The sequence below is a fragment of the Myotis daubentonii genome, chromosome 3 (assembly GCF_963259705.1).
Source record: "Myotis daubentonii chromosome 3, mMyoDau2.1, whole genome shotgun sequence".
In the NCBI taxonomy this organism is placed as follows: Eukaryota; Metazoa; Chordata; class Mammalia; order Chiroptera; family Vespertilionidae; genus Myotis; species Myotis daubentonii.
Genome location: NC_081842.1, coordinates 208,899,036 through 208,924,581, shown reverse-complemented (window position 1 = coordinate 208,924,581; position 25,546 = coordinate 208,899,036). Strand labels below are relative to the sequence as shown.

General features: G+C 48.7%; 1 protein-coding gene across 3 annotated transcripts; it reads right to left on the bottom strand.

Moving 5' to 3' along the window:
• Positions 1-818: 818 nt before the first annotated feature.
• On the bottom strand, positions 819-25,507 carry EMC1 (ER membrane protein complex subunit 1). 3 transcript variants are annotated; one of them, XM_059691013.1, is made up of 23 exons: positions 25,377-25,507; positions 22,684-22,808; positions 21,981-22,046; positions 21,681-21,774; positions 20,468-20,596; positions 19,548-19,674; positions 18,624-18,773; positions 18,154-18,321; positions 17,620-17,691; positions 17,205-17,267; positions 16,450-16,572; positions 15,378-15,474; positions 14,938-15,060; positions 13,099-13,298; positions 12,810-12,959; positions 11,996-12,157; positions 11,531-11,650; positions 8,903-9,040; positions 5,349-5,522; positions 4,748-4,958; positions 3,795-3,879; positions 2,317-2,446; positions 819-2,190 (listed from the first exon to the last, which is right to left on the bottom strand). In XM_059691013.1, the coding sequence occupies exons 1-23, from the start codon at positions 25,505-25,507 to the stop codon at positions 2,011-2,013; spliced, it is 3,018 nt and encodes a 1,005-aa protein (XP_059546996.1). In that variant the 3' UTR covers positions 819-2,010. The 3 variants fall into 3 exon arrangements, with proteins under 3 accessions (XP_059546996.1, XP_059546997.1, XP_059546998.1); XM_059691014.1 differs by having other exon boundaries at positions 17,205-17,264; XM_059691015.1 differs by lacking the exon at positions 17,205-17,267.
• Positions 25,508-25,546: the final 39 nt, after the last annotated feature.

Sequence of the window (25,546 nt, the reverse complement as noted above, 5' to 3'; positions counted from 1 at the left end):
CCCCTTGCAAAAGTGGCATTAAATCAATAAGCTACAGTTTTAAGAAGAGGGTGGGTGGGGTAAAATACATTACTATTTAACCCCTCTCCTCCTCCCCCAAAATTTAAAACTATAATTCTGTGTTTAATTCATGCACATTCACCAATAACTAATTACTGTTCAGAGTCAAAGGTTAAGGAAACATTAACAAAAGCCATAAACCATTTTACATTATTCCCAACAGGGACTGAAAATCACTGAATTTAGCTGTAAACTTTACACCAAGAGATCAGGTATGTTGACCAAACTAAAAAAATAATGACATCCAAAATACTAAGGACTCTCCTTTAAGTGAAACATTCATTGCAGGTGGCCCCAAAGTCAACCTAGTTAATAAAGAAACGGGGGCAGATGCACAGAAAAAGAGGAGGAGGAGAAAACCCCATCAGAGAGAGTTAAAAGCCACAGGTAGAGGCTGGGCATAGCTGGTCAGAAGTGAGTGCTGCTTCAAGCTTCAGAAATACTGAGAAGCCTGGCCAGTGGGGCTCATTAGTTGAGCCTCAGCATGTGAACCAGGAGGTCAAGGTTCAAGTCCCAATAGGGCACATGCCCGGTTGCAGGCTCGATCCCCAGTAGGGGGCGTTCAGGAGACAGCAGATCAATGATTCTCTCTCATCATTGATGTTTCTATCTCTCCCTCTCCCTTTCTCTCTGAAATCAACAAAAAATATATATATTTTTAAAGTTTTCTAAAAACCACTTCTGCATTGCTTTTTGTCCCATCTAATACAAGAGTAGCCTCAAAGTGTTCCTAAACCACAAAAAAAGGACTTAAACAGTGTCATTCATCACTCACTTTATTCAGACGCTTGAATGTACCTCTCCCCTCACAGGGCTAGAGGTCTCCTCTGTACATTTCATTCTTCACAGTAAAGAAAAGCCGCATCATTCCCCAAATCGGGAACAAGGGAACATTTTTAGGACATCTTTCTTTTGCAGCAGAGACAACAGCCAATCGGCAATGCCTCACCCACAAAATGCCAATTTCCTACCTCTGCCTTTTTTTTCTCCATTCCTTAAAGATTCATAAGATTTGAAATCTCATTTTAAGAGCAATCTAGTGACCCACACAGGTCAATTTATATAAAACTAAAAATAAATAATGAGGTTCTTAAACAGGACGACTTTCTCTAACAAGGTTATCAGATGGCTAGACCAGGCTGTGAGTGAGATGAGAGATCAAGAGGTACTGCAGACAGGCGGGTTACCTCCTCCCTCCCCTGAAATCTCTTCAAGGTTCAGATAATTCAGTAGAATTAAAAGGCCTCAGCCTGCACATGCCTTAGGTGAAAGACCTGGGCAGTGATCCACAGACCAAGATGCTATTTACACACTTGGCTTTTAATAAACTGAAACAAAGACTACGTGGCCCAACCTGAATGAGAAAATGAAACTAGAGGCTTCACTAAAATAAGTTTGACACCAAATATAGATTCCTCAACCAAGAGTTCTTGTGCAGAGAAGCCACGAGAGGCGGGATGAGTGCTCAAACTTTAGCAAGACGGATCTTCTTCCTCACAATGTAAACAGTAAAGGTGGAGTGGTCAGTAAGAGTTCCCTTCCCACCCAAGCAAGAAGCAGGGACAGAAAGATTTCTAATTTAACCTGGGAAACAGGAGGCAAACCAAAATCAATTTGAACAGGCCTCATAAAAGAGAGAACTCTGTTGGGAGCTCTTATTAAAAAAAGACAGAATATTCATAGATGGGCAAAGAGGAAATAGGGCAATGGCCTTTGGACTTCAGGGGAAAGTCCATCAAGATGCTTTGAGATTCTCAGCTGAGAGAGAGTTCAACCTCCATCCACCGATGGCACCAGACATATTCCAAAAGGAGCCTCCATGAGAGTCCATCTTCTCCCCACAACTCTTAGCTAAGATGAGCGCCCACACATCCTCCATCACCCTGTCCAACTGCAGCTGGAGCTGTGCTGACTCTCCCTCGGCTCTCCGCTCGGGCAGATCTTGGGTCTTTACCGCCAGGCACGATTCAAGAGTTTCACCTGTGCCAGTCTTTTCGTGATCATGGTGGCAAACACCAGGCCAAAGAGGACACTGCTGATTAACACATAGTCATAGTCATCCTTCAGGACATCAAACTGTTTGGACGGGTAGACTCGAGTTTGGTAAATGTCCAGGCCATAGGCCACAACCTGGAAGGCAGAGGGAGAGAAAAATGGATAAGAAAGGCAGCCTCAACCTCAGGTAGGAAAGGAAATGGAACCCTCAGTTGTGTCCCCAAGGGCTGTCATAGCTGGGTGGCTGTGGGCTTTACTCACCAAACAAGTGGACTCCAGGCCTGAGGGAGCAGTGTAAATACCGCGCATTCGAGAAACTGTCTGGTTATAGTTGATGAATCGCTCTGCGTGTATCTGTACATCTGGAGAATACGGGATTAGGTTCTCCTCTCTGCAAAACATCAGTCGGGACGGCATTCAAACTGCTGTAAGGTGATCCCCTGGCTGCCCTTTCAGAGTCCTGGGAGCTTTCCAGGCCACATATCTAGCCTCACATCTTCCTTCAAAGTCTACTAGGGAGTTAAAAATTTAGCAGCTAACTGTTAGGAAGGCTGTAAGAAAGACTGAGATCTGGATTCTTACCTTGTTCTAAATCTAAAAACAAATAACAGACAAACAATAGTATTCACACCAGGGGAGGAAAGCCAAAGCCATTTTAAAACTAAAACACTGAGCCACTGGGCCAATTCCTGCCCTTCAACCCAGAGTGCCTGTCTACACTCCTCTGGAAAACCCTGTTATCACCCCATATCTCTTCCCCAGGTTTATCCTCCTCTCTTTCACCCCCCATAGTCTCACTCTTATTCTCTCTTCACTCTAAACCAGTGATGGCGAACCTTTTGAGCTCGGCATGTCAGCATTTTGAAAAACCCTAACTTAACTCTGGTGCCGTGTCACATATAGAAATTTTTTGATATTTGCAACCATAGTAAAACAAAGACTTATATTTTTGATATTTACTTTATATATTTAAATGCCATTTAACAAAGAAAAATCAACCAAAAAAATGAGTTCGGGTGTCACCTCTGACACGCCTGTCATAGGTTCGCCATCGCTGCTCTAAACCATACCCCCCTTTCCTTTTCTCTTTGTGCAAAAACAGATCTACTGTGCCTTCTGCTGCCCAATTTCTCAGACCCCTAAGGGAAAAGAATTCAGGACAGGTGCGAGAAACATGGCTGGAATTATTCAAATACATACTAACAGTGGCAAGCTATTGTATTCCCGACAGGACCCAACCCCCATTTCCTCCCTGACCTCATTTCCATCTCCCCACCACCAGCCCCACTGGCCTCTCACCCTCCCTCTAACTCACTGACACGATCTTAGGGCATTTGCACTGGCTCTTCCCACTGCCTGAAAAGTGCCCCCAGGCCTCCATAAGGCTAGCTTCTTTCCTCCTTCTGGTCTTCAATCCAAGTCACCATTTCAGAGGGGCTTCCCCTGGCCAGCTTGCAGAAGTTCAACCACACATACCCCCTCACCCTGCACAGCCCCAGGCCCTTTTCTGCTTTTTCCTCCTCAGCGTTTATGAGCAGCTGACATTTCATCTTATTTACTGTCCACCTCCCCAACCAGAAGGTAACTCCGTGAGGGCAGACATATTTGTCAGACTTGTTCACTGCTACATCCCCAGGTCCCAGCACAGCAGGACAGCATGTACCAGACTGAGGACCAAAGGTGACCTACAGGTTAAGTTCCTTACGGTCAGAGCCTTCACACTGCCACAGAGGTCTCACCTGCTTTGTTCTGTTGGGATCTCAGGACGGCGGGGATCCAGCAAGGCCTTAGGGAGGGAAAGAATGGCTCCGGAAGGTAGTCCAACTGCACAGAAAGAAGTCAAAGTGTATGTTCACACCAATCAACCCCAGATTAGGGCTAGCTACAAAAATGTCACTATCACAGAAATTTAATATTGAGTTAAAAAGCGGGGGGGGGGGGGGGGGGGGTGTCACGGAGGCTCCTAAATGGCCAAACCCATAATCTAATAATGCACATGTGTCTGAGTGCAGGGTTTCCTCACATTTCCTGAGACATCAGGAAATAAAGTTTAGAATTAGAAATGGGTAATGATGAGAGAGATGAGCACGGAAGGGCACTCGGATCTCTTCATCTCCTCCTTCCCCTCCAATACTACCTGCCCCGACCAATGAGTCTCCTTCCCATGAGCCTAACAAGCCACGTGCGCCGGTGCAGTAGCAAGGCCAGGGAGGACACAGGACATGAGCGCTGCTGGATTCAGAAACAGTGGGGCTGAACGGGAAACTGCCAAAAGGTCTGTCCTCCTCATATTTGAGAATAAAATAGTAGTACCGAGTGCCTGATAAGCTCTGAGTCCCAAATGTCTTTGGTAAAATCAACTAGACAGAGCAGCTGGCTAACCATCACTTAAGTCCTGAGCTTGAACTACATAAGGACGAGACCGAACCGTGCCAGTGTCTGCAGTCAGCACAGGCCATCTGTTAGGAATGATATCAGGGCTCACCTTTATGAGCGAAGTAAAAATGCAGAAAAAGTGGTTCATCAGAAATGAGAATCAAGAAACGTATCATCTTTTATGGATGGACCTTTTCCTGCTGAAATGAAGCCCTCCTCACTGACCATCCCTAATGATGATCAAACGTGGCTCTGCCAGCAATGCATCCCTGGCTTTGTCCTTCAGTGCGGCTGCCTAAGAGACCCAGTCACTCACTAAGCAGGTGTCGGCTGGTGATGCCCCGCTCTGTGATGGTGGCTTCCATGGCACTGATGGAGGAGGGGAAGATGTAGGACTGCTGGAGGACCTGGGGCAGCTGAGGACGGTCCAGGGAGCTGAAGGCGGTGGCATTGTACTGCTCAGTGCCCTCGTAGAGCTCCAGCACGGTCAACTCGTTGCGCCGGGCCTTGGTATTCCAGTACTGGTACTGCAGAGAGAAGCGGGGGCAGCGAGGGGCTCAGCTGCTGGTCCAACTGGGCAGGGGAAATCACATGGGAAGACACCTTTCTGATTGGCTACCTGCCCACGAAGGAGAGAAACCACCCAGCACCCAGTTTTCTTCCTTGCTAACAAGTTTACTAGCTTTCAGAGTAGTTGTCTCTAGGCTACCCAGAGTTCCTTCCCCACAGGAAACAAAGAATTCTCCAGATTCTTGGAAATCGGAATTATAATAGCTAACATCTGAGTGCTTACTATGTGCCAGATGCTGCTGTAAGCTGGACGAAAGGTGACTGTTATTATCCCTGTCTCACAAATGATGCAACACATAGAGTATAGTGTCCCTGATGGTGACACGAGCTCATCTGCGCGTCCTTACCACCACCCAGTTCTCTGAGTGCACGATGTGGACGGGGCCCTTGGCCTTCCTCTGCACGGAGGAGTGGACGATGCGCCCAGTGACACCGTCCACGAGGAAGATGCCGATGAAGGTGCGCTCGTGGTGTACGTCTGTGCTCTCGGTCACCACGGCCAGCAGGTTGGGGTTCAGGCTCTGGGGAGAAGAGAAAAGCTCCTCAGAACCACAGTGGCACATCATGGGCTCCACACCACGGGGAGCCCCGGAGGGGGGCAAACCTGGAGTTCACTGGTCTGGCAGAGCAATCAGGTTTCCTGGTTAGAAGAGCTTCCTGATTAGAGTTTGTCACCGCTGCACTCGTTTAGTGTCTGCTGAGTGCCATGCCATGTGCTTTACCTACTCATTTCACTGAATCCATAAACAACTTTGCAAAGTAGCTACTATTATTACCCACATTTCAAGATGCAATGTCTTACAGGAGTTAAGCAATGTCTTACAGGAGTTAAGCAACCTGCTCAAGTCACAGACATTGGTAACTCAAGATACTACCCAGGTCTGCCCATTCGCTGGCCTAAGGACACTGCTCCAGCAACGCTATTTCTCTCCACCAGTGTCCTCCCTATCACTGAGTCAACGGATAAGCCTCAGTTCTCTCCTTACATGACCTACTAGTACCATGTGACACGGGATCACTCCTGCTTGAAGCACTTTCTCCACCTGGCGTCCAGGACACATGCTCCCTGGTTTTCTTTTTGCCTTACTGGCCACGCCTTCTCATCTCTCTGGCAGGTTCCTCCTCATCTCCTGATCTCTTGTACGTTTCCATCTATACTTGCTCTCATGGTGACCACCATCTCATGGCTTTCACGCCATCTATGGGTGCTGGCAATGCCCAACTTTACGTATCTGGGCCAGACCTCTCCCTGAACTCCAGACTTGACTAACGGACTGCCAGCTCAGTATATCTTCTTAGATGTCTTATCTCAAACTTGACTTGCCCCAACTGAACTCCTGTTCCACCCCTGCCAAAACCTGCTCCCTCTCAGAGCTCCCCATGCGTGTCTTAGACCTAGAACCTCTAAGTCATCCTCAACTGCTTCTCTCTAACACACACACACATCCTATGCATCAACATATCCTACTGCTCCACCTTCAGAAGTATCCAGAATCAGATCCTTTGTCACCAACCCATCATCTCACCTGGATTATTACAACAGCCTAACTGTCTGCTTGCTCTACCCCTTGGCCCACGACAGGCTCATCTTGACACAGCAGGCCAAATGAACCTGTTACACCTCAGTCACTTCTGTCACTTCTCTGCTCAAAACTTCCCCGTGGCTCTGTCTCAGCCGAAAGGCCAGAGTGATGGCCTGTGATCTGGCCCTGTCACCTCCTGACCTGAGCAACCCAGACTCTCCTCCTCAAAGACCCCGTTCTAGTCCCGCTAGCCTCCTTGCTGTTTCTAGAACACTCCAGGCATGCTCTGATTTTTCTGTCCAGAAGGCTTTTCCCCACTCCTCACTCCTTCAAGTTTAAGTGTCATTTTCTCAATGAGACACCCCCGCTCCTTAACTACCCTATTTTAAATGTATCCCCCTTAAATTCTATGCTCCCTTTCCCTCTTCATAGCTTCGGATTTTTCCATGAAACTGGTTGTCCTCTAACATACTCTCTAACTTACCTGTTTACTTTCTTTATTGGCCTCTTCCAAATACAATGAGAGCCTCACGAGGAGGGGAAATGTCTATTTTGTTCACTGATGTATCTTAGTGTCTAGAGTACCTGGCACTCAAATAAATAATAAGTCCACTTCACCTCCGTAACTATAGTCTAACCATGAGAAAAACATCACACAAACCAAAACTGAGAGACATTCTACAAAACACCTGATTAATACTCTTCAGAATGATCAAGTCATGCAAAACTGTCAACTAAATGCAATGTGGAGCCCTGGATTGGATCTTGGGCAGAAAAGGACATTAATAGAAAAGCTGACGAAACCCAAATAAAGACTGGAGTTTAGTTAACAGTCTTCCCCCAATGTTGATGTCTTCATTTAGACAGATGTACTATGGTCTCCAAGGGGAAACTAGAGAAGGGGCTTATGGGATTCTATGTAGTACTGCATCCTTTCTGTAAGTCTAAAATTAAGCCAAAAAAAAAAGCTTATTTAAAAAAGAGACTAACCTAAAAATTTGCATAATGAATATGAATCCAAAAAGCCCTATTCTTATTATGCCTTCAACATATGAAAGCACAAGTATTCTAGCATATTTTACCTCGTACGAATGAAATTACACAGTAAATTTTTTCTAGTACAAGTCAAAATGTACTTCAGAATATGTATTTTGGTCATTCTGAACAAGCAAAACACTGCAGTCACATGGAAGGCATCCATCAGTAAAGATTTCAAGCTGGCAGCACTGATAATGCTAACTGCGTGGAGGACACCATTCTAGTCATGTTATATGTTATCATTAATCTTCACAGTAATCCTCTGACACAGGCTACAATCTCCATTACATCAGTGAAAACAGAAGTCAGGAAGCCTAAGCGAATGACCCACAATGAACAGTCAGTCTGCGGCCGAGCCTAGTCTGAACCTGGACAGCCCAACCGGAGGCTTGCGTTCTGCCTCACGCTTGGCGAATGAGCTTCCCGTCAAGTTCTGGTCGTGGTACCCTGCTCTATGACATCTCCCCCAAGCTCAGTCTCTGCTGTGCTGGGGGGTGGAATTAATGTCCATTACTACAATGACTACATGCTCTCATAGGACAGTTCTGCAGCCCACTAGTCATTTCTCCATCTCCCATCCTTTACTACTAACTAGAGTGCTGGATCATAGAGTCAGGCTTTCTGATGAATCAACTGAGGTTTAACCCCAGACAGTTCTATCAGTACTATCTATATATATAAAAGCCTAAGTGAATGTAACAACTGAACGACCAGAACGACCGATTGACCAGTTGCTATGATGCACACTGACAACCAGGGGGCAGATGCTCAACAAAGGAGCTGCCTCCTGGTGGACAGTGTGCTCCCACAGCCAACCTCCTGCAGCTGGCCGTCCTCCTGCAGCCCTTCCCCAAGCTGGCCATCCTCCCACGGCCCCTCCCCTTGGCCGGCCAACTTCCCAAGGCCCCTCACCCCTGCCAGCCTGCCAACCTCCTGCAGCCTCTTCCCCCAGCCGGCCGGCCTCCCCATCGGCCCCAATGGTGGGGGGGGCTGGCTGGCCAGCCAACCTCCCGGGGTCCCTCCTCCCGGCTGGCTGGCCCCCTGATAGGCCTTGATCACTGGCCAGGCCGAGGGACCCCATCCATGCACCAAGCCTCTAGTCACTAAATATAATAGCTAACATCGACTGGGCAATGGCCATAAGCCAGGCCCTAGGCTAAGCATGAGTCTCTCAGGGGATCATCACAACCACCCTAGAAGGGCACACTGTACCCATTTCACAGATAATACTTTAGGCTCAAAAGGATTAAATGACTCACTGGAGATCATGCACCTACAAATTCTAGAGCCAGAATTGAAACCCTTGCTCTCCTACTCTATACCAGGCTGCTGTGTCGTACCTTGTAGAGCACGCTGCGGTCCCCCATCACACGGCCCTGGGAATGAACGTGCTCGCTGCTGCGCTTCCCCTTCACCTTGACGATATGCTGTACTTCTGGGGGAATGGTCAGCTCCCAACTCAGCTCAGTGGTGAGATCCTGGAGCAAAGGCAACAAAGCCGGTGCTTGTAGTCAGGAGGCCATGCCTAGACTGGAGACTGCAGTAGCTGGACATGCCCTACAGTTCATTACCTGCAGTCTTTGTGCTGGAAGAAGGTTCTGGTTTATGAAAGAAGTTTTAGAACTCACAGTTTGACTTAAAAATATACTTAAAAATATACCATTAAGAAAGCAGAAAACGCCGAAACCGGTTTGGCTCAGTGGATGGAGCGTCGGCCTGCGGACTGAAGGGTCCCGGGTTCGATTCCGGTCAAGGGCATGTGCATGGGTTGCGGGCACATCCCCAGTGGGGAGTGTGCAGGAGGCGGCTGGTCGATGTTTCTCTCTCATCGATGTTTCTAACTCTCTATCTCTCTCCTTTCCTCTCTGTGGAAACTCAATAAAATATATTAAAAAAAAAAAAAAAAAGAAAGCAGAAAACTTATTCAATAGCTCCCCATTGTTTATCTGAGTAGGCAATATCCAAAGAAAGTTTACCACTTATTACTAAAATCAAAGAAGGGCCAGCAGCGAATGACTGAGCTGGCAGGGACCTCGAAGTACTATAGAAAAAGTTCTTTAGAGTCACAGGAAACTATACGCAAATCTGTATGGTTAAATGTTACTAGAGGGGGAGGGGAAAGGCACACAAGGGCCACCTGGGTGGGGTGCTGGTGCCGTTCCGCTTCCTGATCTGACTGCCATGTACGCAAATGTTCCCTTCTGAAGGGTCACTGAGCTAGAACCTCAGAATTCTGGATTTTTCTTAGCATTATACTTTCATTTAAACATGGGTTTAACGGAGTAATAAGAGATGAAAAATAAAAAATCCTATTAATAAATGCAGGTCAATTCCATTTCACCAAGAAGAAACATCTATGAATCATGTATCTATATGGCCCACACAGCTGCTCACACAGTGTTGTGAATACACAGAAGGACCGTGAAAGATGCACAGCCGACTCCTGACAGGCCTTCCATCTGGGAAAGCAGCTGGGAGCAGGGTGGAAAGGGTCAGCTCACATTTTGCTTCTGCGCTTCTGCGTCAATTTAATCTTTTACAACGAAAAACATCCCCAGAGAGCAAGGTCACCAGTCAACTCACTCAGAGGTCAGCCTGTAAGATACCCTTGGCCTGCTCCCCATGCAGCGTTGCCGCCTTTGTCTGCCCTTGGCCACCACTTACTCCGAGGACACCCTCAGGATTCCACTGATTCATGACACCCACACTCCAGTTTGCGCCCCTGTATCCACAAAGAACTGTCTCTTTCGGGGTCTCCTTTTTATCAACTTGGAAGGGCAATTTATTTTCACTCACAAGGGTACAGAATGTATTTTCTGGGTAGACCATTTCCTATGCTGTTTATGTGAAAGGTTGGCTGTTACAAAATGTCAGAAAAGGGCACTGCATTTTAAAACAACAGATAATACATTTAGATGGCATTTACCATGTGCCAGGCATTGCTTTATGAGATTTATATGTATTAAGTCCCTGCTCCTCACACTAACCCTATGAGGTAGGTGCCATTATCATCTTATTTCATAAACAAGAAAGCAGAGGCAGAGAAATCCTACGCCCAAGGTCAGTTAGTAAGTGAGTTTTCACACATAGGCAGTTGGGTCCAAGCTCCTAATCTCTATGTTATAGTACCTCTCCAGAGGCCCTAAGGGCAGGACTGAAGGACCGTCTGGTGAGGCCACAAATTACTCCTCTATGCAGCCCTGCTAGCGAGACCAGGCCCTGGTGAACCTCCGAGCTGGACCTCAAAGCCACTGTGTATCACTGTTTGTAAGAATTGGACTCAAGTATGTCAGGGTCAGAGCAAATCTATCCCATTTCTGGACTAAAACTCAAAGCACACATTCTATCAAGAGTGAGTTAGTGCCCTAACCGGTTTGGCTCTGTGGATAGAGCGTCAGCCTGCGATCTGAAGGGTCCCAGGTTCGATTCCGGTCAAGGGCATGTACCTTGGTTGCAGGCACATCCCCAGTAGGGAGTGTGCAGAAGGCAGCTGACCAATGTTTCTCTCTCATCGATGTTTCTAACTCTATCTCTCTCCCTTCCTCTCTGTAAAAAATCAATAAAATATATTTTTTAAAAATGCTCATGTTTAAAAAAAAAAAGAAGAGTGAGTTAGTAACACCATATTCATATAGAAAGTACTATTACTCAGCCCCCATTCCCACCTCCTACCTTCCCCCAAATGGAGAACAATGTCCCTTCTCACTGCCATAGAAAAGGAATGCAGAATGAGAACTCCATGGGAGCAGACTTTGTCTGTTGTTGACTGCTTTTTCCACAGCACCTAGAACCATGCCTGCCATGTGGTAGCCTCTCAATAAATATGAAAATTACTTTGAATCAGACATCAGGACTATGCTGATCAAAATTTTCAATAGAATGAATAGCATAATGGACTTCTTAGCCAAATAACCAGAAAACACCCACGACTCTCCCTGAAGGGTCCTGCCGGGATGCCCCTTCCCTACCTTCCGAAGTCGATATCCACTCAGACGTCCCTGTTCTGCATCCACCAAGTAGAAGAAGATGGACGGGGCTAGCTCATGAAGCTGTCGCAGGACATTCCGAGTGGCTGGGAAAGCCGTGACCTTGAACATCCAGAGCCCAAGAGAAGGGTTAAAGGAAAGGTCAGGAGTCTCTAAGTAATTTCTCAATTTCTATTACTATTTCCCATCAAAGAGAGCCTTAATAAAACAGCAAACCTTAAAGAACTAGTCTACTGAACTCAATTAGGGCTTAAATTTAGATCTGTTAAGACCCTGAATTTTCATCAGTGCAGAAAGAATAATCAAGTCGCTTAGAGATGCCCCACAAGCCCAAATGTGTGCTGACGGCAGACAGCCCCAGCTCTGGTCCACTGGCTGCTGTCTGACCTCCCCTGCCCCACACCCAACTCTACGTGGATGCCCCCCGCCACTCTAAAGATGCCGTACCTTGTACTCATCGTCTATCAATAGCAGCACCTTGGCATAGTCTTGATCCATGATGGGCAGAAGCAAAGACTGCAAGATGGGGCGCTTCAGCACTGGGGGAGCCACCTGACTCCACTTCCCAAAAATGGGATTGAAGACATAGAGAGAACTCATTCCTGTCTCCTGAAACGGGCAGACTGTCAGATTCCACCATGGAAAGAATGCACATCCTAGGAGTCAATCTGGGACTGGAGCGCAACTGTGCTGCATCCCTTAGTGTTTCCTTAGTCTTGGCTGAAGGTGAATGGTCCCCAAGACTAATGTGTCAAAAGGAAAATAAACTTCCTCTCGACTCCAAAGCTAACCAAGAACTGGGCAGGCTGAGGGGCAAATAAAATGGTCAATAACCAAATCAGCTACCCCAGGGCAGCCATTCCAGCAGAACGCCTCCCAGCTCCCTTCCGACAGTTCCAGAATGAACTGACAAAAATCCATCTGACTCTGGGACGCAGGGATACAAATACTAGTAGCTTTGTGTCCTGCTGTCTCTCATCTACAGACGAGAAAACAGCCACTCAGCTACCACCAGCCGCCTATGCCTGGGAAGAAGACGAGCTGGCTTACTACACATCTGGTCAAGTCACCCCCACTTTCCAGTCACTCCCACCTCAGACCTGGATGGTTCCTCCACTCAGGAAAAAGCTGGAAGAAACCGAGCTCTAACCCCTGAATACTGATCTTTAACACTCATACAATTCTAAAGGCTTAGAAGAAATTTAAGTTACAAAACACCAAAAAGCCACACCACTTTGGTTCAGTTCAGAAGTGGCCTCACCTTGTCCTTTACCAGGAGGGTGCACTGTGGGGGGTGGGGGAAGTGAGCAGTGGTTCTCTGCACCATCAGTTTAAAGGAGGAGTCTGGCTTGACATTGGGGAGATATTGTTTCCAGAGGATGGTGCCAGAGCTGCTCTCAATGCCAAAAAGCTGCAAGATAAACAAGTAACTGGCTCACTGCTAGAAAGACAAACCAAAGAACTGATTCTATCCATGAAAACTAGAGCCCATGCTCTCCCCGACCACCCTGGAGCCTCTGGGGGTTTGGGACCTGGGCTCACCCCCGCACCTTGCCTGAGGCTGTCACTGTCACCACCATCTTCTGGAGGTTGAACTCATCTCTGGCCAGGGTGTCAATGCTGATCTCATTCTTAATCTGACTTCGGGGCTTCCGAGCATCATAAAACATTTTCCAGAGATGGGAGGTCCACGCCTGCAGCAGGATGAGCTGAGACGAGAGGCGTTTCAGGAACATCCCCAGCAAGCCGTCTGGTGTCAAGGAAAAGGTAATAAATACAGCTGAGGCTCCCTCCCCACCAGACTAGGTGTGTCCAGCAAGGGGGTACTTGCTTTTCCTAACGAGGGGTCGCTCTCTCCCCTGTGGCTCGACACCTCAGGCTGCACATCCAAGGAGCGGTCCTGTGTCTGATGCCAACAGTCTCACACTCAGGGACAGCCAGGCAGGAACTTCCAAACCTACTCACCTGGCTCATAGTACCGCACCTGCCTGGACCTTGGAATAGGAGACTAAGAGGTCAGGGATCAGCCATGCAGGATGCAGCCATGCTGTGAACGTCTCCACCACAGCCCCACATCCAGAATGGCCAGAGGAAGGCTCTGGGTGCCATGAAACCAAAAGAGGGAGGGATGTGGGGTGCAGGGGTGCATATGTATGTGTATCATGAACGGGTACTTCCACTTCCCACTGCTTCACCCCTATGCTGTCAACTGTTTGACCAGGCCCAACAGACCTGCTTGCAACCAACTCCCGGGGCTATCGCTCACTCTCCCCTGACTCCATCAATGACACCACGACCCTCAAATCTCCTCAGGGCAGATTTGGTCACTGAAGCAGGTTGCACAGTAAAGAGCATGGCCTCTGGCGTCTGGCAGACCTGGGTTAAAATCCCAACTCCACTGCTTACTAACTCAGTGACCTTGGGAAATATACTTGATGTTCTGGCCTCTGGTTCCTCATCATTAAATGGCATGTAATCCACTGACTGGGCTACTGCAAGATGACACACGATGTACATACAGGGTTTCGCACAGTGTGGGATACACGTTAAGTGCTCACTGAAAAGGAGGGGTGCCCTTTCTTATGTAATGTTTATTCAGGTCAAGGAAGAGCAGTGAGAGGCAAACAGGACCAGTCACAGCCATAGCAGTCCACGCACACACAGTATAGACCTTGTTGATGCAAGTCAGGAAAAACAAAGAATTAATCAAAAGCTAGTCATGTGGACAGGCAATGAGCAACAAGGTGGCAGAAAGCAGATTTTACCTTGAATCGCTGGATCCAGGCAGCAAAAATAAATAGTAAAGTCAAATTAATCCTCAGCTTAAGAAAACGGCAATGCCTACCAGGGTACCTGGCCCAGAGTAGGCCCTCAGTAAATACCTGTTGGACAGCGAGATGAATGGATGGAAGGGACAGAGGTGGGGGTAGGAGTGGCTCAGAGTAGAGGGAACTGAGTCCGTCCTGGGGGGTGGGATGTGGCCGGGCTCAGAGGGCACTGGCCTCAATAACTAGGTCAGTCAACCCAGTCATGTCTCTAGAAAGGTATGGCTGCTGCTTTGGGGACAATGGGTGTATAGTGCCTGGCAAATTTTCGGTGCTCAGACAATGGTAGCTCTTACTATACTCAACTAAGTTTCTTTTCCTCAAGGCCCTTCCCTAGAGGAAGTCGCAGGTGACACCTTTCATAGAAAAGAATGGGCACATAAACCATATGGCCACAAAGCACTACAAACTGGTCTCAGAGCCGGTTCAGGTCAGACTGGCACCCGGCTGCACCCTGGAAGCCAGAGATGCTGTGAGACAGCATTGCCAGTGGTCCAACTAACAGACACATTCCCAAAGCATCCCCTGCATCGACTCTGCTGGCCCAACCTCTTGGGTTCATACCTGCCTTCTTGCCAAATTCTCCTTCCAGCTCCGCCTGCGCCCCAGTCAGGGGGAGGTCCACCATCTCTAGGCACACCACTTCTGCCAGAGACTCCTCCCGGCTCCACAGCACCGCCTTCCCTGCTGGAAAGAGCATGGGCACAACGCTAGGCCCCTCACCTCCTGAAGAGACTCTCCTCGGTGGCTCAGGGATGCCCCGCAGCTCTTGTGTGACCAAGAGAAGCCAGAGCAAGGGGCTGGATTCAGTAACTCAAGGGAAGAAAGTTCCATGCCCCAGCCAAGAAGGCTAAGGAATTCCTCAAAAGCAGGTGACATGCTCTGGAAAAAACATCAGGGTACGCTCTGCGGGACTCTTCCACAAGCCTGTCCACAGCCCCAAACAGAGTCTGACTGGAGCTCCCGGGCAGGCTGAAAGTAAATGGCTGAATGAGGTCGCTTACCCAGCTGCTGCAGGAAAAGGAGCAGATGGTCCTCTGTCTGCACCAAGGCCCGGTAGCCCACGGAGTCGTCCTTCTTCAAGAACACCTGGATGTGCAGCTATAAGCCAGAGTCAACACCACTGCAGTCAGCGAGAATTCAAATGCCTCACAGAGCACCATTCAGGTCAGAGGTCTAGGTCATGGCATTATCAGATGTCTAAATGATACAGTTATTACCTGGACTCCAATAAGGTAACACATGTTCTTGGGAGTCAATACAATGTTGCTAGGCTTGCCCTCAGACCTTGTTATGGAGGAAACCCAAGGAGTCCCATATCATTCACCATGTGCCAATCACAGCCCACTAAGTAAACAGGAGGCCAGGATTACACTTCCCATTTTATTTTATTTTTTAATCCTCACCCAAGGATAGAGGATATTTTTTTCCATTGATTTTTAGAGACTGGAAGAGAGGAAGGGAAGGAAAGAGAAACATCAGTGTGTCTCACTGGTTGCCTCCCACACACACCTGACCAGAGCCAGGGAGCTAATCTGCAACCCAGGCACAAGCCCTTGGCCAGAAATTGAACCTGAGACCCTTTGGTGCTAGGGCCGATGCGCTAACTGCTGCGTACACCAGCTAGGGCATACACCTCCCATTTCAGAAACAAAAGCCCAGACCAGAGAGGCTGAGGAACACAACTGAACATGCACAAAGACAACACAGGCGGCAACGAAGAACGCCAGCTGCAGGGCTAGGACCTCTTGCTAGCTCTGTGCCTCAGGACAGGGCCCTGAATCTCTGGACAGTTTCCTCGTTTGTAATAGCCACCTCACAAGACTGATGGGAGGGTTAGATCAATTAGTGCATCGTGAAAAGCTTAGCAGAGTGCCTGGCACAGCGATAACCTGGAATGAATGGTACCACTTTTACTGCTTTTCACAGGGATTGTGGCTGGTCAGTGGGTCAGGAAGGACTAGAACCCAGAGAGCTCTGATCCAGGACCCGTGGCTGTGACCCGGCCCTGAGGAAAGGGAACCCCACACTGAGATGCCCACAGGACGGAGCCTGAAGACAAAGGCTCCCACTCACCCGCTCCGGCCGAGTGCCGTTCTGTTCCAGGCTAAAGGTGATGGTGGTGTCGAGCAGCCGCCGACCTGTCTCCACTAAGTAGAGGTTGATGGTGTAGGTCTGGTTGAAGCAAGCCAGCGTGTCCTAAGGGAACAGACAGCACAGGTCAACTTGAGGGATTCCCCCAAAGCAAAGTCCCCCAAAGGAAGTCTAATAACTGGGGGGCAATACCCTAGAAAAGAACCCAGACCAAGACAGGAAATACATGCAAAGGAAAGTAAGAGAAAAGAAAGCTAAATCCTAAGGCAGAACCAAGACACCTGAGTAAATAAAATTACAACCACTGTACTTGTCCAGGAGGAAGCCAGTGCAGTGTAGCAGAGACTTCCCCAAGAGGTAAAACCGTCAGCGGGGAAGTGACCGAACCTTCGGAAAAGCTGATGAGAAAGAGCCACAGCAGGAACCTGTGCCCCAGCCAGCGTCCCATGCTCTGCTCCAGTGCAAATGCACAGATTAAAACAATTCTACCAGCTGGGAGCCCAGAAGAAATGAGGAAACTAAGGCCCAGAGGAGAAAGTGGGTAAGAACAGATTCTAGAGTTTCTACTTCCTAATCTCCCAACTGAAAAGGATCAAGAGAACTATCATTTACACAATTCAGGAAACCCCATTTGAGACTGGAACTCCAGACCAGCTCATGGCCTAAGCTGCATCCCCAACTTCATTGGGTGACCCCCTGGGTCTAGGTCTGGCACAGTGCCCAATGCCACACCCTACCTGCGGACTAGACTTCTCCGAAAAGCTCCCCAGCGACCCATCTTCAGAATTGCTAGATTTCTGCTAGAGAAAAAAGGACAGAAGGAGGAAATTGAGCCGAAGCGTCACTTCCCAGTTACCAAAATGAAGCTTTCACCTGTCTCCTCAACACTTGGAAGAAGGCAAATCGCAGTTTCTCATTCCTAACCACAAAGCCTATGCCACCCTTAATAGTCCCAGGTGAAAGTGAAGCATCACGTTAGGGTCCACTCCTGGGGGCCACGGGGGTGTACAAAAAGCTCTATAGAACTTAGTTCTCAACAGCTTGCTGCCCCCTGGGCTCAAGGTGACCAGGAGACTATGCCCAGACTTTTGGTTCCCTGGGCTCCTGGCAGACACACGAAGGAAACCCCCAGTTCTGACTCTCAATACTCACCGCTTCATTCCGACAGGTCATGACTGCAGCCACTGTCTTCTCCCCGGTGGTGGCAAAGCTCACTAGGGCAGTCTGGAGGGAAAGCAGGGTGTCAGTTCCTAAATGGGCCTTTACTAGCCAGCAGCCTTCCAGAGGGCCACCTCTACAGGGAGGCCCCTTGGCCATGGAACTGAAAGTTCTCCCAACTTGAGAGTATAATGGCCAGGGCATGGGAGAGCAAAGGAAGGGCTAGCTGCATCTACAGCTGAAAACGGGCACAGGCACAGTCAATCCTCAATCCTACGCAGCTTTCAGTATCTGTGGGAAGCTGTAATTACTGTCCCCATTTTCCTGAGGACTCAGAGGAAGGTGCCAGTTTTACTCTAAAGATACTATATAATTCTTAGAAGAAAAATTATCCCATTTCTGCTCTAAGCCACTTTTGAAAAGATGTCTTCTATCCATTTGCCTGCAGCTTCAAAGGCGGGGATTTCCAGCACCCATGTCTTGGCTGGATGGTCCTGAATCCTAGCACACCATGAGGCCTGCAGTTACCTGTGGGAGGTTTTTGAGCAGACTCAGGACCCCATGATGGTAGTGCAGGAGAGCATAGTGGCTTGGGGACAACTGCAGGAAGAACTGGGCCCGAGAAGGATCCACTGGGTTGGGCTGTGTGGACAGGACCCGGGGTTGGAATCCACTTGCATATTCTAAGTCGAGAGACTAGAAGACAAGAGGGTGGAGGGTTAGGGTTAGAAGCCGAGAAGTCAGGTTTCCATCCAGGCCTGCATCCTCTGCCCCACTTTGCCAATGAAAGTAACTAGGCCATGGCATGTGGCTCTGAAGTTCCCATTCAGGTTCTCCAAAGAGGAGAGTGGCCCACTTCCCCTTTCACCGTTCAGCCAGAGGCCCGGCCTTCTCTCAACAGCTGCCACGGCCAGGAAGGAAGCAGTGACACTGGGAGAGACTTTTCTAAGCGGCGAAGACTGTGCCTCCGGCCAGTGGAAACAGCGCCGGCCTCTCACCTGCAGTGGGATCTGCCTCAACTCCCACTCCGTCTCCAGGGCCAAGGTTTGGAGGGACTGTGAGCTCGGGTCAGGGCACACCAGGACAGCCTCATCCACCACACCGCAGGCTCCGGTGAGACTCTGCAGCCAGGGAGTGGAAACCCTGACCTACAGGAAAGACACGTAACAGGAGGCCAGTGAGGATGTTTACACTTCCCACTCAGCTCTTCAGCAGTGTCACTGCCAGTTCCCACCAGGGCCTAACCCAGCCGTGGGCAAACTATGGCCCGCGGGCCGGATCCAGCCCGTTCGGCTGTTCTATCCGGCCCGCGGAGCCGAAAGAGCGGAGGGTTCTCTTGCTCTCCCCTCCGCTCCTTCACCAGCAGCGGTGTTAACATGGCAACGTCGGGAAACACGGCCGCAGCTCCTTCTTCTGAGTCCAGTTTAAGAACCCACTGTGGCCCTCGAGTCAAAAAGTTTGCCCACCCCTGGTAACCACAAGGTTCTTCATGGTTGGTTCCAAAGTTCTTCCTGTCCCCCAGCCTCCCGAAAGTTCCAAAGCCAGAGGAAAAATCCCAATTTTCTATCTGAATGCTAGAAAAATATGCCAGATTACTTTTTAATACCTGACACTTCAGATAAGCATTTATTTACTGTATCTGTCATTTGGGGTTTCTCTATCATTATTTTACAATATTAGTTTGCAAGACACTCGTAGGCAACAAACGGATCTATGCGACTCTTTTAGCCACCGCAGGAGAGCACTCTGGGCGAGTGCCAGGGCTTAAATAAATACCGGTGAGGAGGAGGTGGCCTCCGAGTGACAGGAACAGGGAACTTCAATGGCTTTGCCAGCTGAGTTCTCTGGTCCTAGTGCAAGGAAGGGCTCTATCTATTCCCTCCTCAGTTCACAAGGCTCCCCGGGAAGATGCCTGACCGTACCTGCTGCACAATCTCTCCATCTTCCACATTAAACTTGACAATGTTCACGTGGCTGAAGGGAACAATGCCGAGGGCCCACACCACCCCAGAGCCGTAGGAATACACCGTCTGGTAATGGATGCTGTCACTAAGGGAGGGAAGAAAAGCGGAGCAACAGCTTCAGCCACAGGCAGGGGTCCTCCCAGACTAGGCGGCCAGGCCTTCAGCCAGAGGTCACCTACTCTCAGTCCCCAAATAGGTTTTGTTTGTCTCACACAGTCTTTTTTTATTTCAATTAATAAATAATTCAGTTGTCCACATTCAGAACTGAGATTTTACACGTAAAAACCAGATTTCTAGCTTTTCTTAAAAAGATGTGGCAACACTACCCAACACTGCATCCTATGGGGCACTTATCAGCTGAGTAAGGCTGCCCCCTTGAGGTAGGCCAGGCTCACCGCAGCTCCCAAGAATCCCGCAGAGCCTGCTGCCTATGCAGTTGGTCCTACAGGAATCTGACCTTTTGGTCCCTGCCTGCGGTGGTCTAAGTAGAATTTTCCTCCCTCCCTCCTACTACTCCTCAGCTTCAATGCTTCCCTCCACCAGGACCTCTGGAAACCATCCCAAATCTCACTAAGCTCCTACCCTGGGCCTTCTTGAGTAAAAAAGCCAGAAGCAGTAGGACCATGAGCGAGAGAGCCACACCCCTTGCTTGACTGGCTCTCCTGCCTAGTTTGAGAGTTTCTCCTCGCTGCAATGGCAACTGCAGAGGTAGCACAGCCTTTGAGTTCAGGCCTAGATCTAGTGAGCCCAACATGCTACACATGACCCCAACATAAGGTAAGCCTGGGCCAAAGCAAATGCTTCAACCCTAAAGGAGAAAGAGGGGCTTGTAGAGAGCAGGACCAGGCAGCCATCATCTGGTGGGAGGGCAGCCTTACCTTTCTGGGAGATGTTCCACCCACTTTAGGTGCCCACTGGAGAGCTGATGGAGGGCAAGAGTGGTCTTCTTCAGGACCGCAACGTACCGCACTGACTCCTGCAGGCCTACCAGCCCAAGTGCCTGGAAACTGAGCACAGGTACAGGATGAGCACTGCCCAGCGCCTCAAGCTACAGGGTGAGCACGCCCAGCGCCTCAGACAATCTGGCACACTACCACTGTAGCTGGGTAGGCAAGAAAATAGATTTTGGGCTCCAATGCATCTGGATGCTAGCCTGGCTCTGCCTCTTTGAGCCACTAGGCCATACTGCTTCCCTCAAGCCCCCGAATCTGCTAAGGGTTGTTCCCACCTTCCCAGGGGACTTCACAGCAACCAGGCCAACCCCCCACCATGGCACCCCTCAGACAGTATTGTCATTACTGGGCTACCTGCCTGCCTCCCCCAACTGATAACGAGTTCCTTGATGACAGAAACTAATTCACATTCCATGTGTGTTCCCACTGCCCGGGGGCTCCCCAGGCGTTTATCAAACAAATGACTATTGGATGCATAAGCTAATGCACATGATCTTATTAAACAACTTTAGCAAAGATGCAACAGTACTTCGAGCTGTTCTCTAAACACAAAATTAAAACACTGAAAGTTTTATATTATGTTCTTGTACCTACAACACTGCAAAGCTCTCAAGTCATGGTAAGATTAGAAAAAGCAGTTAAGTACAATAAACACTACACCTAGCTCAGAGCTCTGCACCTAAGAGGTGCTTAATAAATGCTGGCTGAGTAAACACGTGTTCCATAACCTCAAAAACATCAAGTCCTGGCCAGTGTGGCTCAGTTGGTTAGAGCACCGAAAGGTGGTAGGTTCCATGCAGGGTCAGGGCACATATCTAGGTTGTGGGTTCAATCCCGGTTGGGCACACATAGGAGGCGACCGGTTGACTGATGTTTCTCTCTCATATCAATGTTTCTCTCTCTCTCTCTTTCTCTCTCTTCCTTCCTCTCTCTAAAATCAATAAAAAACATATCCTTGAGTGAGGATTAAAAAAACAACAAAAAAAAAAACATCAAAAACTGGGCATTTGATGCTCTTTGGCTTGGTAGTGGTCACTGGGGGAAAAGCCAAAAGACCCAGAGTTGCTACCCACACAGATCTGTGCTCCAGCAAAGCCCTGAACCACGCCCAGATGAAATACAGCTTCTTCCCCTCTACCTGCCACTGTCCAAGGTAATCTCCCAATTCAGGCCCCCGATGTTAGTCTCCCAGGAACGCATGATCCGCCCACCATTGGACACAGTGACGGCATCTGGAAGAGAAAAAACCATGGTGACATCATCTCCCAGACTGGAGCTCCGTAGCCTCCGAGGGCCTGTTAGCGGCAACCTCGCCTCTGCTATGGGTGCAAGTAAGAGCTATTTGGGAATACCCTTCTCCTTTCCCTCCCAGACCCAGTGCAAGGAACGAGGAGAGGGAGCCAACACCATGAGAGAAGCAAAGCAGGACTCCGCTTACCCTGTCCGTACAGCAGCATGGCGTCCACTGCCCCTTCCGCCGTGCCCTTGTCAACATGGCGCCACACTGAGAGACAGGAGAGTCAGACATTACTACGAAATAGGGAGGCATCCAAGAAGACAGGTGGGAGAAAACAAGAGAGGTCTTTGCTTGCACAGCGGTGCCCAATTTTATTTCAAGGGAGGGAAGGACTACAGAGAACTGGCGATGACCCACTCGCACTCACTGGGTAACAAGGGGAGGTCTCTGCACTCCCACCTCCATTACCACCTCATCAAGCATGTAAATGAATGACACGATTAGCAAAACCTATATGATTCACAAGAAAAACAGTGATTATAAATTACATATCCATGATTTTAGTGCCTAAAAAATCCCTAAAAGCAGTACAAGTAATTGGGAAGGTGGAAATCCAGATCTTTAATGCAAAATAGGGTAATGTGTTTTTTGCAGCAATATCTACTTTAAGAATAGTTAGGACTTGGTCTGAGGGAATAAACTACAAAGGCCTGTAATAGGAATATATTAAATGACAAGACTAAAATAAAATAAAATAAGTTGTCAGAATCCAGTAAGAGATGCATCTTTTGGACAACTTCTCCCTAACTTGGAGCAGCCAGGCAGACTTCGCAAGCCACAGACCATTGTGGGTCCATGATGGTCAGCCATTCCATCCCGAGCTAACGCCTACAAATTCACTCACAGATGTCCCCAGTCCGGGAATTTAAGGCCGCAATCACGTTCTTCTCCGTGGCCACAACCAACTTCTTGGATCCCGGGGAAAATTCCAAGGAGGCAAATTTGAGCTTCCCAATATACTGCTGTCTCCTGGAGAAAAGGGAAACGTGAGAGCCAAATCCATCACTGCACAAAATGCTCTGGGAAAAGACAACGGCACAAACACAGGCGCTCTGCATCATACCTATCCTAGGACATGGGAGAAATGTTTGTTAATGAGGAGACCTGACCCAAAGCCAGCTTTCTATATAATGTAGTCTGAAGCAAACGGAACAAGAATAGCCCTAACAGATGAAAAATACAAGCCTTCCTTCTACATGTAAGCACATGTTTATCTCAAGATCAGTGCCACCCCAAAGAGCACCTGGCCTACATGCCACCAGAACAAACATTACGGTTCTCTCTGAGGTCATGAATAGCGGGGCGGGGCACTCACAGGACACACGAGGAAAGAGGCACAACCCCTGTTGTCATGAACATGCAATCCAACTTTTCCTTCTATTTTCACTGACCTCTGAGAAAAAAATTATGCAATTTTTACAACAAAACTCCATAGACCGGGTCAGGCTTCGTTCTCTACAACCTTTTCTAGCCCACACCATGTTCAGGATCCATTTGACCCATTACTCATGCTTTCTTGGGACTATACATATCTCATCACTTTCAACGCTCTTACCTAAGCATAAAGAGAATGCAATTAGCTTCGTATGGCAGACTACCAAGTACATAGGAGGTGTTTTTGCACGTTGCTATTAATGAAAAAGTGCTACATTCTCCAACAGAGTGGTGAAGGCCAGGGGAGAGATGCCAGGGGCTGGGTGGATGTGGGCAAAGAGGGGGCGAATGGGGGACTTCTGTAATAGTGTCAACAATAAAAAAAGAAAAAGTACTGCATTCTCTAGCAAAGTAGTCACACATGATGCTTACACTGAATTCCTCGTCATAACGTTGTTTGGTCTGGTGTTTTGTTTTTTTTTAAAGAAGAAACTAAGCTGGTAGTGGAGAGGCAGGCTTATATTATATTTGACAGTTTCTGCCAGGATTTCCAACTACTTGACTCTCACTGTATCCAATGAACACGCCACGAAGTACACAGGACGATTACACATTTTACAGGTAAGTAAATCAGAGCCCACTGAAGTCATCTAATTACTGTCAGAACCAGAATGTAAAACTAAGATCTTCTTACTCTAAACCTATGCTCTCTTTTAAAATATTGTTATCTGGATTATAAAGTAATGCCTGCTCATTGTAGAAATGTGAAAAATATACAAAAGTATAACAAAGAAAATAAAAAATGTCCCAAATACCACCACCATAAACGTATTAACATGTTGGTATATGAACATGTTGGTGTATTTCCTTCCATTTATTCTTCAGCTTGTAAATTGCATATGCCTAGTATTTGCTACATTGGAATCATACATGTTATATTGTGAGCATTTACCCCATCATTATAAATGTGACATGTTGCATCTGTCACCCCGTCTTATATCACACACTTATACAGGAGGTCCTGGAGTAATGTTGTTTCATTGTAACCATCTGCGTGGGGACTTAACTCTTGCTTATATCAATTAGCCTATGGGAAAACTGGTTTTGATGTATGTGGTTTTGATGTATTGTTTAAAATTGCAGAACCTACTGAATGGCAGTAAGTGAGGACTTGCTGTATACCTGCCCCACAAGCTCCTTCACATCTCTGACTCCACAGCACCTGGAAGAACCACTGACCACTGCAGGCACTCCACAAAAACGTGAATTAACTCGCCTGATTCAGAAAAGACTTCGCAGCGGAGTTATCTGAGTGGGGACCTGAAGGTGGAAATGCCCCCCGAACGGCAACAATAAATGTAACATTTACTGACGGCACTCCATGAGCCAGGCATTGTGCTCATTTATGGGAAGTATCTCGATCACCCTTACAACCACTGCAAGAGGTCATGTACCAGTATTACTATTAGTGAACCACGTTACAGATCATGAAAACACGGCACAGAATGGGCAAGTCACCTTCCCAAGATCACACAACCCTTAAATGGCAAAACCGAGATTCAAACAAAAGCAAGCGAGCTCCAGGGCCTCAAGGAAGAAGGTGGGGGGGGGGGGGGTCAGTGAGTGAACGGCACCTCCGGCCGATATAAAACCTGCGCGGACCTGATCTGAGGCCACAGCTGGGTGGGGCGGGAAGGGAGGCGAAAGGAAAAAGGCCTCCGTTTAGGACGTGGAACACCCAAGGTCCTGCGCACACGCCCGCGAGATGCCCATTCGAGGAGCATGAGAGTCCCCGGGGGGCTGTCGGCCTCTGGCACGCAGGTCAGAACCTGACGTCACCGAGAAGCGGCCCGACGGGGCGGCGGGAGCCGTGCGCCGACCAGACCCCGAGCCTGCGGGGCGTCACCCGGCGTCCCGGGCTGCGACCTGCACAGCCTCGCGGGGCGGCCTAGAAGCGCCCCCACGTTTGGTTTAAGGCTCTGCTGTCGCCACCTTAAAACTTCACTTCTGAACAAGGGTCCCACGTTTTTTATTGCAATGGGCCCCGCACGTCATGAAACCTAGCCGGTCCTGCTGCCTGTAACCCGCCTCGCTTTGGCAGGCAGGAGACAGGTACTGGAAAAATAGCCGCATATTCCCCGAAGGGGCCCCGCACGCACGCACCAATCAAACTTGCCCACTTGGTCTTCGTAGACTGCAGCCGCAGGGATAAGCAGGGCAGCCCAGAGCCAGAACCGACAAGCCGCCGCCGCCGCCATGATGGGAGCCAGCCCTGCCCGCCGCCGGCCCGGCATGCACCGCGCGCAGGCGCCCTCGCCGCGAACCGTAGAGTT

Coding starts and splice junctions, on each gene's coding strand:
- EMC1 (XM_059691013.1), bottom strand. CDS start 25,507: ATGCCGGGCCGGCGGCGGGCAGGGCTGGCTCCCATCATGGCGGCGGCG. Junction 18,322..18,623: donor TGAGGCAGATCCCACTGCAG/GTGAGAGGCCGG, acceptor CTTGTCTTCTAG/TCTCTCGACTTAGAATATGC. Junction 4,959..5,348: donor ACTCAGAGAACTGGGTGGTG/GTAAGGACGCGC, acceptor TTCTCTCTGCAG/TACCAGTACTGGAATACCAA.